Here is a 14,515-nt window from a genome sequence, read left to right on the forward strand (position 1 = left end):
TTAATAGTTAGCCTTTGAAGCAAGGCAGTGGTATAATTGGCCGTCACTCCATAAGTCCTGACTGCCTCAACTAAATCCTTAAGCTGGAAGTAGGAAACCGGCTCAAGAATTCTCTCATTAGTAATGGGATTTTCAAAAACTGGAAAAGCGGCCGCTAACGGCGACCAGGTGCTGCCTTTTATAAAGTGACTCTTCCCTGCAGGCGGGCACGGCAGGGGGGCCGACGGGTGAGGGGCAGCTCCGTTTCCTCTCCCTGGCTGCTGCGGTACTCCCACCCCTAGGGGGCGCCACCCTCCATATCTGTCTGCCACGTGCTCCGCCGCAGCCTCTTCTAACTCTTCACTATCAGCTGGATCGAGCTGCTCTCCCTCCTCCTCTAACATTTCTTCCTCTGAGTCACTCACAAGATTACTATATTCTTGGTCCCGCCCTTCCACATGTAGGGCTGAGAACCGGTTTGCTTTTAAAGAAGGGCACGGAGGTCTCCTTGAGACCCCCTCCCTAAAACCCTTCTCCTTTTGTGAGGGCTGCAGCCCCTCTCGCTTCAATTCTTTAGGATCCTTCTGTCTTTTTTCCCTTTTTCTTTTAGGCCTCTTTTCCTCCCCATTACTGTATACTGACTCTGATAGACTATCCTGTTGCTGCGTTAGTACTTTGCGTCCTTCCTGGATTAAATCAAACCCTCCCTCCTCGAGGCAAGTGCGCACCATCAAAAAGACAAGCCACAAGGGAAGAAGCAATGCAAGCAACCAATAAATATCTAAATCTACAGTGAACAGCATACCGGGGGATATTTACCAACGTCTCCTCTCCGCGTGTTGAGTTCTGGCTCCAATTCGGCCTCTCGCGCGGGTCCCGTCCCAGGTTCGTTCCCGGGTTTCGGCACCAGTTGTAGTGACCGCCTACTCGACCAGCGAGGAAAAACGACCACCACTCCAGGAGTCTTCTCAGATCACGCTTTATTGGAGAGCCTTTTAGTTGTAGGAGAGCTTGGGCGCGAGAGAGCGTGCACCCGTAATACAGCCGCTTATATAGGGAATTCGAACACGGGTCTTTTCTATTGTTGGTCGCCTGCCTTTTACCGTCACCAGGTGTCATGGGATTGGCTGGGGACACTACCTTGCTCGCGCACGCGCACAGCCCAGGCGTCCCGCCAAGCACCGTCTGGAGTGGTAATCCTCAAAACTGCAAGGGAGTGGGCGGAGTCTCGCCTCGGCTCCCTACATCTACCTTTTGGGTAGACTTAGAGGGAGCATAGATGAGGGTGAAAAGAGGAGGTTCATTGACGAGAACAAAACAAAACCTCAGCTCTATGTGCTGCTCAGGCAGCCGTTCAGTCCCCAGGAGTAAAAGATAGATGACCGAAATGGAGGATGAAGCCATAGAGCCTCAGAAAAACACATGATTGGTACACAAAGTCAAGTTCAAGTTTTAGCAGAGAGGACCAGATAGTTAGCTCTAGAGCCGAGAGAGGGGATACCTTGGGTGGGTTGGGTGCTACAACTGCTAAGGGAACAGGCCAGTCCTGACCAGCAGGAATGTGGCATAAGATGCCGCCACTTCTCCCATCCATGTCTGAGTGGCTAGAGGCAGGAATGACAGTAGCTTCTATGGCAAATCTTGTGAGTTGCCTGCATTCTTTTCCTGATAGCCCTGCAGGGAAACAGAGCTGGGCTGGGCAGGGGGTGGGGGGCTGTTTTGGTGACTAGTAGATATCAGACATTCCTTCAAGCAGGGTTCTGACAGCCAGAGGGCAGGCAGTGTTCGGGATGGGCAGCGTTTGGCCTTTAGGACACAATTGAAGTTAGCTGCTTTCAGTGGAGAACTTCCTAGAGACACAAAGGTAAACTTGGAAACCAGATCTGTTAGCAGTGGGGAACTAAGGATGCTTGTTACAAAAGGAACCATTGGCCAGGCGCATGCCTTGTCATCCTAGCTACTCAGGAAGCCGAGTATGGTGGTTTGAAACCAGCCTGGGCAGGGAAGTCCATGATACTCTTATCTCCAATTAACCACCAAAAGTCTGGAAGTAGAGCTGTGGCTCAAGTGCTAGAGTGGTTAAGTGTTAACTTCTTGCTAGACAGGTGCTCTACTGCTGTGCCACAACTTCAAGCCCTTATTGAGCTTTTTGATACGCCAAGGGAAGGGAGAAGTTGTAATTCTAATCTTCCTTCTCAGATGTTCATTTGATTCCTGAACATGAGGGTCAAGAGAAACATCATTATCTCTGACTGGGGCCATTTTAAACATGTGATGATTGGGCATGCCAAGCTATGGGGAACTCTAATTTCTATTAGAGATAATTGTGCCATGCTCATTTCTAATGACAGTCATGGACCACTTTAATCTCTTTCAGGATACAGGTTATTTTTAATATGCATTTTTAGCCTTAAATAAGCAGGCTAAATTTTGTAGTTCTTTTTAACCTATTTCTTAAAATTTGCTAAGATAAACAATATTGTTTCCTTGCTTGCCAGAGATACCAATGATGTTACAAAAATAATGTCCACCATTATTTCTTAAAGTATGTTTTAGATGAGACACTTCAGTTTCCTCTGGTCAAATTAATGAAAGCTGATCAATGTCAATATAAGTACTTAGAACTAAGAATTCCTATGAATTACATTCTCCCCACCCCAAACTATAAATTTTGCTTTGATAGCCTTTCCATTTCCTGTCCTTGATCCAAGAAGACAGATTTTATGCTGAAAGGTGTTTGTGTGTGTTTTTCTATTTTATACCTCAATACTCATGAAAGATTAAAACCTGGAAACTTAATAAAGTTTCTCATCATGTCACCAGAGTCGACTAGATAATATTCTCTAGAGTAAAAGATAGAAAGAATCTCAGAAATATGTGTGCTAGCCCCCAACTAAAGAGGGTGTTAAGTTTTAAGTGCAAGATAGAAATTCTTCTTGTGCCTATTACCTATTGAAATGGCAGCCAGATGATAAACTGGGTGAAAACCCATCTATTCAAAGGGATGCTTCATTTTTTATAATGAATGCTGTCTTCTTTCACTATTCTGGTAGCTCTTTCCAAAGAGCCACTACTGTGAGGAACAACTCATACTTATTGTAAATACTGCTTTTAAAAAGTGGCCATGGTGGATGGATGGTTTTAAAGATCCCAAATAATGCCCACTTTGTAGATGATGACATGTGCTTGTTCAAACCTGATGGTTGGTCTCCTCTCCAGGTATGACAGAGATGGTGCGTAAAATCACCCTGAGCAGAGCTGTGAGAATTATGCAGACCCTCTTCCCCGAAGAGTACAACTTCTACCCTCGCTCGTGGATTCTACCTGAGGAGTTGCAGCTCTTCACAGCTCAGGTAGATGGCACTCTGTCCCCATGACCCCTGAATTATTTGTGCTTGTGACTGATTGTATCCTGAGTCCTGTGTGCGAGGAGCTGGGCTGAAGGAACCCCAGGAAGCTGAGCCTGATTAAGAGGGGGACTCGTGGGTATACGGTGGGTGTTGGAAGTATGCAGAGTTGAATGGGGAGGGTGAGAGGGTGACAGGTAAGTCCACTGAAGAAGTGGGTCTTGCCATGAGAGGACAGGTCTTAGTGATACCAGAAGTAGAACATGGAGACTGGGCAGGTGGACACCACAATGGGGCCATTTGGGAAAACCATAGGAGAGGGATGCCCCAACTTTCAGTGGTATAAGATGGAGGGTGTTGGGCTCTTGCCTAAAGGCTAGGGAACTAGTCTGACAACCTATAAGTGAGTCTCTTCAAGAGTCCTGCGTTGAATTTGTTCCAGAATCAATTCTGAAATGCCCGGCCTGCGGCACTTATAAGCAATGTGTTTGAGCTTGGAATCCTTCAGAGTTTTTGCCACTGATTGTGAAATAGAAGAAGTAGGGAAGAAGAGTTCAAAATTGCTATTCTGTTTAGTCTCTTACCAGACTATTTAGAATGATTTCACATCCTTTGGCAAGATGTGCAGCCCATACCATAAACATGAACTGCGGGGTCTCTGTGCAACAAAGGTCTGTCTAATTATGGCAAGGCAGTTATCTCTGGGTGGGCCTACTGTGTTCCAGACATTGGGCTAGAAGCATGATTACTTTTCATATTCACACTAACCTTATGGCAAGTTTTGGTTTTGTTGTTGTTGTTGTTGTTGTTTTAAAGATCTCTCCATTCTATGGATGAGGTCCATGAAGCTTTGGAAAATTTAATGACCTGCTCAGGAAATAAGCCTTAAGTCTAGCACTGACTCGTAGGCCTGTGGTTTTCATATGTTTTGTTGTCTTCATATTGGTTTTAATGTTGAACTACAAAACCTATAATAAAATTATGATTTACTACACACAAAACAGCTTGAAGTACTAATTTTTAAATGGAAGCACTCCAGGAGACAGCAGTCATATGGGTTTGTAAACATTTTTTTTTAAATCATCCAACTATTAACTTACACCAGGTGCATTTCATTGCATGTAAATTATGCTCCAATAAAGTTAATTTAAGAAATAACTATTAGCTGTTCTCTGTGCTCTCTCCAATCTCTTACTTCTGTGGCTTTACTCCACAGAATATCTTTCCTTCCCAGGTCCACAGCTATCTATGTCTATTAGCAAGGCTAATTAGGTAGCTCCAACTGTATTAAAAATTAAAAGAGCTGGATGCCAGTAGCTCACACCTATAAGTCTAGCAACTAAAGGGGCTGAGACTTGAGAATCATGATTTGAAGCCAACCCTAATAGACAAATCTTTGAGACACTTGTATCTCCAATTAATGAGCAAAAAGCCAGAAGTGGGGGTGTGGCTCAAGTGGTAGAGCACCAGCCATGAGCAAAAAAAGCCAAGTGAGAGTGTGAGGCTCTGAGTTCAAGCCAATAGTATCAGTACACATTAAAAATCTAATAGAATTAATAAGATTGTCAATCATCGAAAGTCAAACCTGTAACGTTCAAGAAGAGGGAAGTTCAAGGCCAGCCCAAGGGAAGTTTTTATTGCCAGACCATATTTGAAAAGAAACAAAAGCAAAAAGGTAAAAGGACTGGTGGTACATCTCAAGTGGTGGAATGCTTGCCAAGTAAACAGGAGGCATGAATTCAATTCCCAGTACCGCACATATACACACAAAAAATAAGTTTAGATAAGTAGACTTATATGGTATGTGCTCTTTTGAGTTTTTTCATGTTAGAATGCTGTTTTTGAGACTCATCCATGCATTTTGTATGTCTCAGTTATCTGTATTTTCTTTATTATTGAATAGCTTTCCAGTATAGGAATTATCACAATTCCTTTATCCACTTGGCATCTGGATCATTTCCAGTTTGTGGATATTAAAAATAAAACTGCCATGACTATGTAAGTTATTTTCTAGATGGGTTTTTTTTGTGTAATATCCAGAAGTGACATTTTGTGTCATGTTATATGTGTATATTTATCTTTGTAGGAAATTGCCAAGCTTATTTTAAAAAATCTTTAGTTACACAAAGGAGTTTCAGTTTTACAGTTGGCAAACAGTTCTTGTCATAAATAGATGCTTATTCTCATCATATGCCTCTTCTGTGTTTATTGAATTGATCTTATGACTTATTCTTTATTTTGATAATGTGATGAGTTGATTGAATGATCTTTTAAATGGTGCATTCTTGATATAAATGTCATTTAGGTATTCTCCTTTTTATATATAGATGAACCCCCTTTGCAATACATTAATATTTTGTATGTGTGTTCATAAGACTAGCTGATATGTAACATTTATATTTGGTTTTGGTGTGGGGCTAATGTATGCCTTTTGTTAAAAGAATTGGCAAGTATTTTTCCTCTACTTAGTTGCAAGTTTTGCTATTATTAAATGTTCAAAAGAATTTACTGTTAAATGTATTTGGGCCTGGGCTTTCTTTTGAGGAATATGTGAAGTTGTAGCATCATTTTTTCTAGTAGATACAGTTAACTTGTGCCTTTCAAAGAATTAGACTGTCTTATCTCATTTGACATCAAAATATTTTAAATAATATTGTTTTGGTAAGTGGTAATTTTTCTGTTTTGAAGTGACAGTCTAGTTAAGAATTTATCAGTTTTACCAATCTTTTAAAAGAATCCATTTATGATTTTATTTTCTTTGTTCATTTAATCATTGATTTATTTTAATGTAATGTCCTTCTTTCTATTTTTTAGTTTAATTTGCTTCTTTTTCTCAGCTTTTAAAGGAGCCAACATAGAATTACTAACTTTTAAACTTTAAGCAATAAAGTTTGCAGTATTCTTTTTGAGTGCATCTCAGAAATTTGTATATATTACATTTTCATTATCATTTGGTTTGAGCGTTTACTAATTTCCCTTAAGGTTTGCCTTGGATTATTTAGAAATGTGTTGCTCAATTTTACAATAATTTTGAGATTTTCCAAGTAATTCTTGGGCTAGGAAGGTGGCTCAGTGGTAGAGTGCTTGCCAAGTAATTTTTGTTTTTGATTTCTAATTTAATTAATATCAAGCACTATTTTCTTTTTCTTGAGGGGAGGGTACTTTCTCAGGCAGCATTCTACCAATTAAGCCATTCCTCCTGCCCCTTTTCTTTAGTTTGATTTTCAGAGAGGGTCTCACTGTTGCCCTGGTCTGGCTTCAGACTGTGATCCTCTTACTCCCACTTTTGGTGTAGAGGGAGTTACAGGCGGATGCCACCGCATAGAGCTTGTTTTGAGTAATAGGGTCTCATTAACTTTTTCTTTTTTTTTTACCCTGGCTTCAAACTGCGATCTCCATTCCTGGTTCCCATATACCTGAGATTATAGGTGTGCCTCACCATGCCTATCAAAAAGTACATCCTTCATCACTTTGATCCCTTTACATTTAATAACAATTTTTCTAACGGCCTATCTTGATGAATGTTTGCGTGCACTTAAAATAATTTGTGTTCTGGAGTTGTTGGCATACCAACAATTATGGCAAGTTGGCTCTTGGGAGCATCCCATTTTTCTTTTCTTACGTACTACCTACATGTTCTACCACCTACTGAGTGATGGTGAAATTTCCAGCTTCTCTCTTTCATTACATCTGTTTCCACCAAGTAATTTGGAGCTCTGTGTGTAGCTTTATGATTTGACTTTCTTATAAAGTAACTTTCCCTGTCATGAAGTCTGCTTTGTCTGATATAGTATGGCACTCTCCAAATTTCTTTGGCTTAGTACTTGCACAAGATAGCGCTTACCCTTCTCCTACTTCCACCCTGTCTTCATGTTTAAAGAGTGCTTCTTGTTGGCCTGCACTTGAGTTACTGCCTGTTATCCAGCTTGACAATCCCTGCCTTTTAATTAGTGTGTCCATTTATATTTAGTGTGTAATACCACCTAAGATTCACCTCTAACACCTGGCCATTTCTTTTTTAATTAATATTTTGAGATTTTACTTTTATCTTTTTAGTTTTGGTCTTAGGACTTAGAATCTAAGATTTAAATTATGTCTTTAGCTTAGCATATTTACCTGTTGTTATTTCAAGCAAAATCTAAATACCTTACTATAGCATGCATCTATTTTTACTACATCATACATGCTCTTGTCATATATCATCTAATTCCACAACACATGCTTATTATTTAAGCTTTGAAAAGTTAATTTTTCCTTCCTTCCTTTTTCTTTTTTCTTCCTTTTCCTTCCTTCCTTTCCTCCTTCCTTCCTTCTTTGTATTTTGATACATACTTAACGCTGGCATCAAACTCATGGTCTTCCTGCCTTAGCCTTTCAAGTATTGGGATTATAGGTGTTGGTTAATCACACCTGGTTAAAAAAAAGTTAAGTATCTTAAAGAAGCTAAAAAAAAGTATATTTGCTGGGTGCTGGTGGCTCAGGAGGCTAAGATCTAGGGATTGTAATTGAAAGCCAGCTTGGGCAGGAAAGTCCATGAGACTCTTATCTCCAAGTACCTACCAAAAAGCCAGAAGTTGAGCTGTGCTCAAGTAGTAGAGCATTAGTCTTGAGAAAAAACGCTCAGGGACAATGCCTAGGCCTTGAGTTCAAACCCCAGCACTGGCACCAAAAAAGAAAACAAAGCCAAGTATGTCTATTATACTTTCCCTAGATAAACTTTCCATTCATAATGCTCTTCATTCTTTTGCATTGGTCTAGAATTCTCTCTTGTGGTATTATCCCTTGGCCTAAAGAATTTCCATGGTGCAGTCCAGGTCTGTTGCTGACAATGTTCCTCAGCTTTTGTTTATCTAAAAACTTAATTTTTGTGTGTAATAATTCTAGATTTAACAAAAAGTTACAAAAAATAGTACAATGTTGGTTGCTGTATACTTTTCCCCAATGTTAGCATTTTCTATAATTACCCAAACTGGGACAGGAACATTGACGTGGCATTGTTAGATGATATAGCTTACTGGGATTTTCCTTGTTCTACTAGTGAATTTTTCTGGTACAGCACCCATGCTGTGATCCCGACTCATCTGGCCAGCATTTCTCCTTGGTCCTCGCTAAGTGGTAACAGTTCTTCCACCTGTCTATCTTTTGTGACTTTGGCTCTCTTGAGTATCACCAGTCATTTATTTATTTTGAAAATGACCCTTAAATTTCACAGATCAGATTATTTTCAGCCTTCTTTTTCTCCCGAGTAGGTTCAGATGACACATTGTTGGCAAGAATACCCCACAATGTCACATGTCAAGAGGTTCAGGGTGTCATTGTCATGTTGATCACTTAGTGTTTGCTAGATTCCTCTACTATGAAGTTACTATTTTTTTTACTCTTTATAATCATTAAGATCATTAAGCATCTCCTGGGGAGACTTTTTTTTTTTTTTTTTGGCAATACTCAGGGCTTCACCTTGCAAGGCAGGTGCTGTACTAGTATAGATAGCCGTTTTGTCTTGTACCTTTCAAAGGACAGCTCTGTTGCGATATAACTGGTCTACAATAGACTCTATGTATTTTTACAAATTTATTGTTATTGTGAAGGTGATGTACAGAGAGGTTACAGTTATATAAGTCATATAAAGAGTACATTTCTTTTTTTTTTCTAGAGCTGAGGACTGAACTCAGGGCCTTGTACTTGTCAAGCAAGCGCTCTTCCACTGAACTAAATCCCCAACCCCCTACATTTCTTTTTGAACAATGTTACCCTTTCCCTTGCTATCTCCTATTTTTTTCCCCCTGTTCCCACCCACAAGTTGTATAGTTCATTTTCAACATATTTAGACTCCATATATTTTAAAGAAGTAATTTGATATATACATATCAAATAATATCAAACACATGAATGTATATGTGTGTATATATATATATATATATATATATATATATACATACATTCTTAGCATCAAAATCAAGAAATTGGTGATCTCTATCCCACAAATGTTTCCTCATGACCCTTTTCAGTCCTTTCTTGATTTCCTTTCATGTCCCTCTCTCATAACAATAGGTAATTGTGGATCTGCTCTCATTTTCCATTTCTACAATGTTAGATAAATGGGTTCATATGGAAGGGGCTTTCTCTCTTTTGGAATGGCATCTTTCCCTCAACATAATTATTTTGAGATTGACTCTTGTAGCATATGTCAATAATTCTGTTAATTTCTGAGTTTTCAATTAGAACTTGGTGTCAGTTTGTTTATATCTTTAGCTACTGATGGACATTTGGGTTGATTGCAGTTTGAGGCTATTAAAACTACTTAGCTAGATGCGGTGGTTTATGCTTGTAATTACAGTATGGGGGAGGCTGGAGCAGGAAGGTCATGGGTTCCATGCCAATCTAGGCTACATAGTAAAACTTTTTCTCAAAAACATAAAAAAGATCCACTGAAAATCTGTAATTGTGTGAATATGTTTAGACTTCATCTGAGTAAAACTGTAAAAACTGAAAAAAATCCCCACTTCTCAGAAATCACTTTCAACACTTGATGGATATCCTTCAGCCTTTTCTCTGTATGAACAACCACACGTTGTAATAGGTATGTAATTATTATTATTATTATTACTTGTTGGTCATGGGGCCTGAACTCTGGGCCTGGGCGCTGTCCCTCAGCTCTTTAGCTCAAGGCTAGTGCTCTACCACTTGAGCCACAGCACCACTTCCGGCTTTTTCTGCTTATGTGGTGCTGAGGAATTGAACCCAGGGAAGGCCTCATGCATGCAAGGCAAACACTGAGCCACCTTCCCAGCCCCAAGGTATATATTTTTTAACTTGAGGCTTTGAGCATACTCAGCAGCTACTCTGACACTTGATTGAGCCAAGTCCCGAGCCCTTTTGGTTTAGTTATTTTTCAACGGAGGGTCTTTGTATGCCTATTTATGCCTCCCAAACAGCTTGGATGACAGGCACATACCACCACACACAGCTTATTGGCTCAGACAGGGCTCTTGCTAACTTGACTGCCTGGGTGGCCTTGTACCATGATCCTCCCAATCTCTGCCTCCGGAGCAGCTGTGATTGCAGGCATGAATCCCTATAACCAGCGCAGATTTTTATTTAACAAAAAAAAGGTTATATTCTACATTATTGTTCCTTAGCCTGCATTTCCCCTTCCCCCAAGTATATTTTAGATACCTTTGCAGGTCAGGACTGCATCATATTCATCATAACTTTGAAAGTCATTCCCTCCTTATAGGCATGTAGTAGCCCTTACATTTTTTGGTTCAACAAGTAATGTTATAGAGAACACTCTCATAAAGTATCTTAATACACCAGTGCCTCCATTTTCTTCAGATAGATACCTCAAAGTACACCGAAAGAGAGCCTTTACACTTTTTGACAGGTAAAGCCAAACCACGAAGCTTTATCAGAGACGAAGAACTTAATTATGTGGGTAAACAATGTCGTGACAATGTCTCAGGTGTGTGTGTGTGTGTGTGTGTGTGTGTGTGTGTGTGTGCACGCACGTGTGTATGCATGATCACACACAGGTGCACTTTGCTTTGTGACTCCTTACACCAACCAGAAGAGCTGTGAATGGAAAATGTGACCCTCTGTAGCTTATTTCCCATATTAATTGAGATTCAGTTTATTTCATGAGAGAGAGAGACCCACATTTCCCTGTGTCCATTTGCAATATCGGTACCCAGCTTCCAGCAGCAGGTGGCACCACGCTGAAGCAAGTAGGATTCTCAGTGGAAATTTTTGCAGAGTAGAAAAAGAGGCAGGCTTTCTTTCCAACTCCAGCAGATGGCCAGTCAAAAAAACTCCTTGGAATTTATTTTGCATATGGTCTTCCATCTGGGTATTTGAGAAAAGTACAGTGTTGTTATCAAAACAGTATTTATAATGGTGAAAGTTTGTATTTCTCAGCAGAAGAATTTTTCAGTGAATAAAGCTTAAAAAAAAGAAAAGAAAGAAAAAAAAGAAAAAAAAACCCCAGTTCAATGATGTTTTTCAGTTTCTTAGAGGGGACTGGCGGAGCCTGAGGCCTTCCATTTTCCTCTCCAGTTACCATCCTAAGTTAGCTTTTGGTGATTCAGCTCCTCAAAGTTGAATGAGACACATTTTTTTTGCAGATATCCCTGAAAACAATGCTCTCCACTGAGTTTAGGAAACCAGGAAAATACGGCGTTATCAGAGTCAGAGTGGAGACATAAAGAAACCCCACAATCTGAAGTACATATGCTTTTATCCTGATTCCACACTTGTCAGATGACCTTCTGGTGAGCGAATTCCTCCCATTCATCTCCCCCAGGACCACAACATACTGATATGGCTGATTCAGACTCCAAAGGTGTATGGAAATGATGGAGCTTGAACTCCTCCACACACCTTACAAAGTCCTGCCCTCACAGCAATCCCCCCTCCATGTTTGCCACCTTCTCTATGGGGCTCCTCCGTAGTCCATGTCTTTAGTATCAACACCACAACTCCTCCATTTTTATTACCTGAATTAGTGGCATAAAGGGGCTTCTTTGGGATGTTTTGTACAATGTACCCAATCAAATGCATTTCTTTAGCTCCACTCCCTTTTCCTTAAAATAATTTCAGCTGGCTTCATTGTTGTGTGCTGGAAGGGGAGCTCTTTCATCTTCTTCCTTTGTGTCCCCCACCCTCAAGGCTCCTTTCTTTTCACATGCACAGTTTTACTAAATCTAAGCTTCTGACTTCTCTGTAACAGTGTACTCTGCCACCCAAGGCCTCAAAAGTATGCATGTCCTCATAAGCACAATGTTTTCTCTCTTCATGATACATCTACTACACAGCTTACTGACTGTATTTAATGCCCTTTCTCTTGTCCTGTAAGGCCAGATAGATCTTATTCATCATTATGTTCTCAGAGTCTTTCACAGTGCCCAGAACATAGCAGGAACACAAGTCTATTTGCCTAATTGGAGTCTCAATGAATATGTAGATGCTAAGATTTTGTTTCTTGCATCAGTGGCTCTCATCTGTCATCCTAGATACTTGGGAGGCAGAGATCAGGAGGACTGAATTTCAGGTCAAACCCTAGGTCAAAAGTTGGCAAGTCCTTAAACACTAAAAAAGTCAGGCGTGGTCTTGCATGTCATCAGTCACCCCAGCTATTCAGGAAATGCAAATAGGAGGATGTGGTCCAGTCCCCGGGATAAAATACGACATTGAAAACCTAACTAAAATTTGGAAGCATGGCTCAAGTGGTGGAACATCTTCCCAGCAAGATGTTCAAACTGGGAGTGCTGCTTTACAAACAAACAAAAAAGTTTGTCTCTTGAGGGGTCAACGTTAGCTTCTTTGAAGCCAATGGCCTGACCCTGACTTGTGCGTCCAGCGAGATCCCCACGCTGCCACTCTCCAGCCTCTCCTGGATGCTGTCCCACCTCCACCCAGACACAGCTCTTAGCGTCCTCCGCAAGCATGGGGCAGACACGGAGAATGGCATGTCTTCTGATTATGAGGCATAGGCCAAGGCCATGGCCCAGGGTTGGGGGGGGGGGCAGGGGAGGAGAGCTAGTAAAAGACAGGAGACAGAAGCCAGAGGGGGATCCAGCTGTCAGGAGGAGGCAGATAATTCAAAGCCACTGGCACAGCTTCTATAGGAGCCAGGGTTTCACCTCCCCATCTGCTCCCTGTTTTATTGCCTTTGTTGCCAAAAATAGAACCTCACCTCCTGCTGCGATGTCTCATGCTGTTCCCCTGCCCCTCACTTACCAGCTGGTGTGCTTCCCCAAAGATGAGGGCCCGGGAACCTCAGGAGAGGTGCACTCAGGTCCTCATGCATTCGCCCAGGTGACAGCGGGCACCTGGGCAGTGCCTTGCTGCCTGCCAAGTGCTTCTCACGCACGTGGCCGCTTCTGTCCTTGCTCAGTGTGGGACACCAGCACCAGCTCCCAAGCTACACATGGGAAATGCAGGCACATGCGCCTGGTGACTACCAACAGGCTCAGATATTCTCCCTCGGTGTGGGCTGTTTTTTCCCAAGACCCACCAATACTAAGAACTAAGGGTGCCCAACAAATTAGAAATGCCCCTGCCTTGAGTGTTTCTGGGCTAGAAGAGTGTTCATTCATTTATTCATGCATGCCTGCAGAAGGCTCTATGTCACACTCTTTTATTCCTTTTTTTTTTTTTTTTTTTTTGACAGTACAGAGTTTTGAACTCGGCTTCTCACTTGCTTGGCAGGTGCTTCATTAGATACTCCATGCCTCCAGCCCTTTTATTTTGCACTGGTTATTTTTTTCCTTAGCTTTTTTTTATTATTGTTGTAAAAGTGATACACAGAGGGGTTAACATTTCACAAGTCTCTCCTCTCCTTACTCTCTCCCAGTTTTTTCCTCCTGTCCCATCCACAAGTTGTATAGTTCATTTTCAACATAGTGTCTAGGGAGTACCTCTACTGTACTCTGCCCTGATTAATTTTGAGTTGGGGTCTTGCCTTTTGCCCAGGCTTGCCTCAACTGTGATCCTTCTATTTATGCTGACCTCTGTAGCTAGGATGACAAGTGTGTACCACTGTGCTAAGCTATTGGTTTAAAATGGGGTCTCATGAACTGTGATTCTTAATATCTGTACCTCCTGAGCAGCTAGGAGTACAGTCATGAACCACTTGCACCTAATTTTTATTCTTGATCAGCTGAAGTCCAGGTACTTAAACATCCAATCCAGCATGCATAGACGTGTAACAGGGTTTAGTCCCATACTTTTGACTCAGGCACAACCTCCTTTAGTGTCTTCAGACATTTATTGAGTGGCTCTTTCCATGTCTAGCACTGGAAAGACAGCGGATGAAGTCTTTGCTTCCAAGAGCAGAGACCATGGAGCAAAGAATACAGGTGGTCCAAAGGAGGTAGATTGATGGCTGTGGTGGATTGGAGTGCTGGGGACCAGAGTAACATGAGGTGGAAGGATGGGAGATGGAGGAGGCAGGAGAAGCTCCTAGCCATCATTTCACGAAACAGTAATCCAGTATCAGGAGACGGGTTCAAGTCCTGGCTCCACCTCTTCACTGATGTGGGATGCTGACCAAGTCACCTTGTCTCCTCCCCCTGCTGCTTGCAAAGGCCCAGGAGAAGCCTGCCCACCTTTGTTTTGGTGTCTGCATTCGACTCTCTTGTAATTCTGTAAGGCTGGCTCTCTTGGACTTCCATTAAATTAGTTAGAGTGAA

At 41.5% G+C, this 14,515-nt stretch overlaps 1 protein-coding gene and 1 long non-coding RNA gene across 4 annotated transcripts in view; one reads left to right on the forward strand and one right to left on the reverse strand.

Moving 5' to 3' along the window:
- The window catches only part of LOC138803173 (tubulin polyglutamylase TTLL11-like), a 236,386-nt gene that overhangs the window by 47,957 nt on the left and 173,914 nt on the right, over nt 1-14,515 (forward strand). For all 3 annotated transcript variants that reach the window (XM_069987004.1, XM_069987001.1, XM_069987003.1), the window contains one exon: nt 3,199-3,332. In XM_069987004.1, the coding sequence (XP_069843105.1) occupies nt 3,199-3,332 (134 nt within the window). The remainder of the gene's footprint in view (nt 1-3,198; nt 3,333-14,515) is intronic.
- The window catches only part of LOC138803174 (uncharacterized), a 44,605-nt gene continuing 41,083 nt past the window's right edge, over nt 10,994-14,515 (reverse strand). The window contains exon 3 of the long non-coding RNA XR_011364888.1: nt 10,994-11,168. This is a non-coding gene — a long non-coding RNA (uncharacterized lncRNA). The remainder of the gene's footprint in view (nt 11,169-14,515) is intronic.

The sequence above is a fragment of the Dipodomys merriami genome, unplaced genomic scaffold (genome assembly GCF_024711535.1).
Source record: "Dipodomys merriami isolate MVZ:Mamm:240054 unplaced genomic scaffold, mDipMer1.0.p SCAF_336, whole genome shotgun sequence".
NCBI classification, from domain to species: domain Eukaryota; kingdom Metazoa; phylum Chordata; class Mammalia; order Rodentia; family Heteromyidae; genus Dipodomys; species Dipodomys merriami.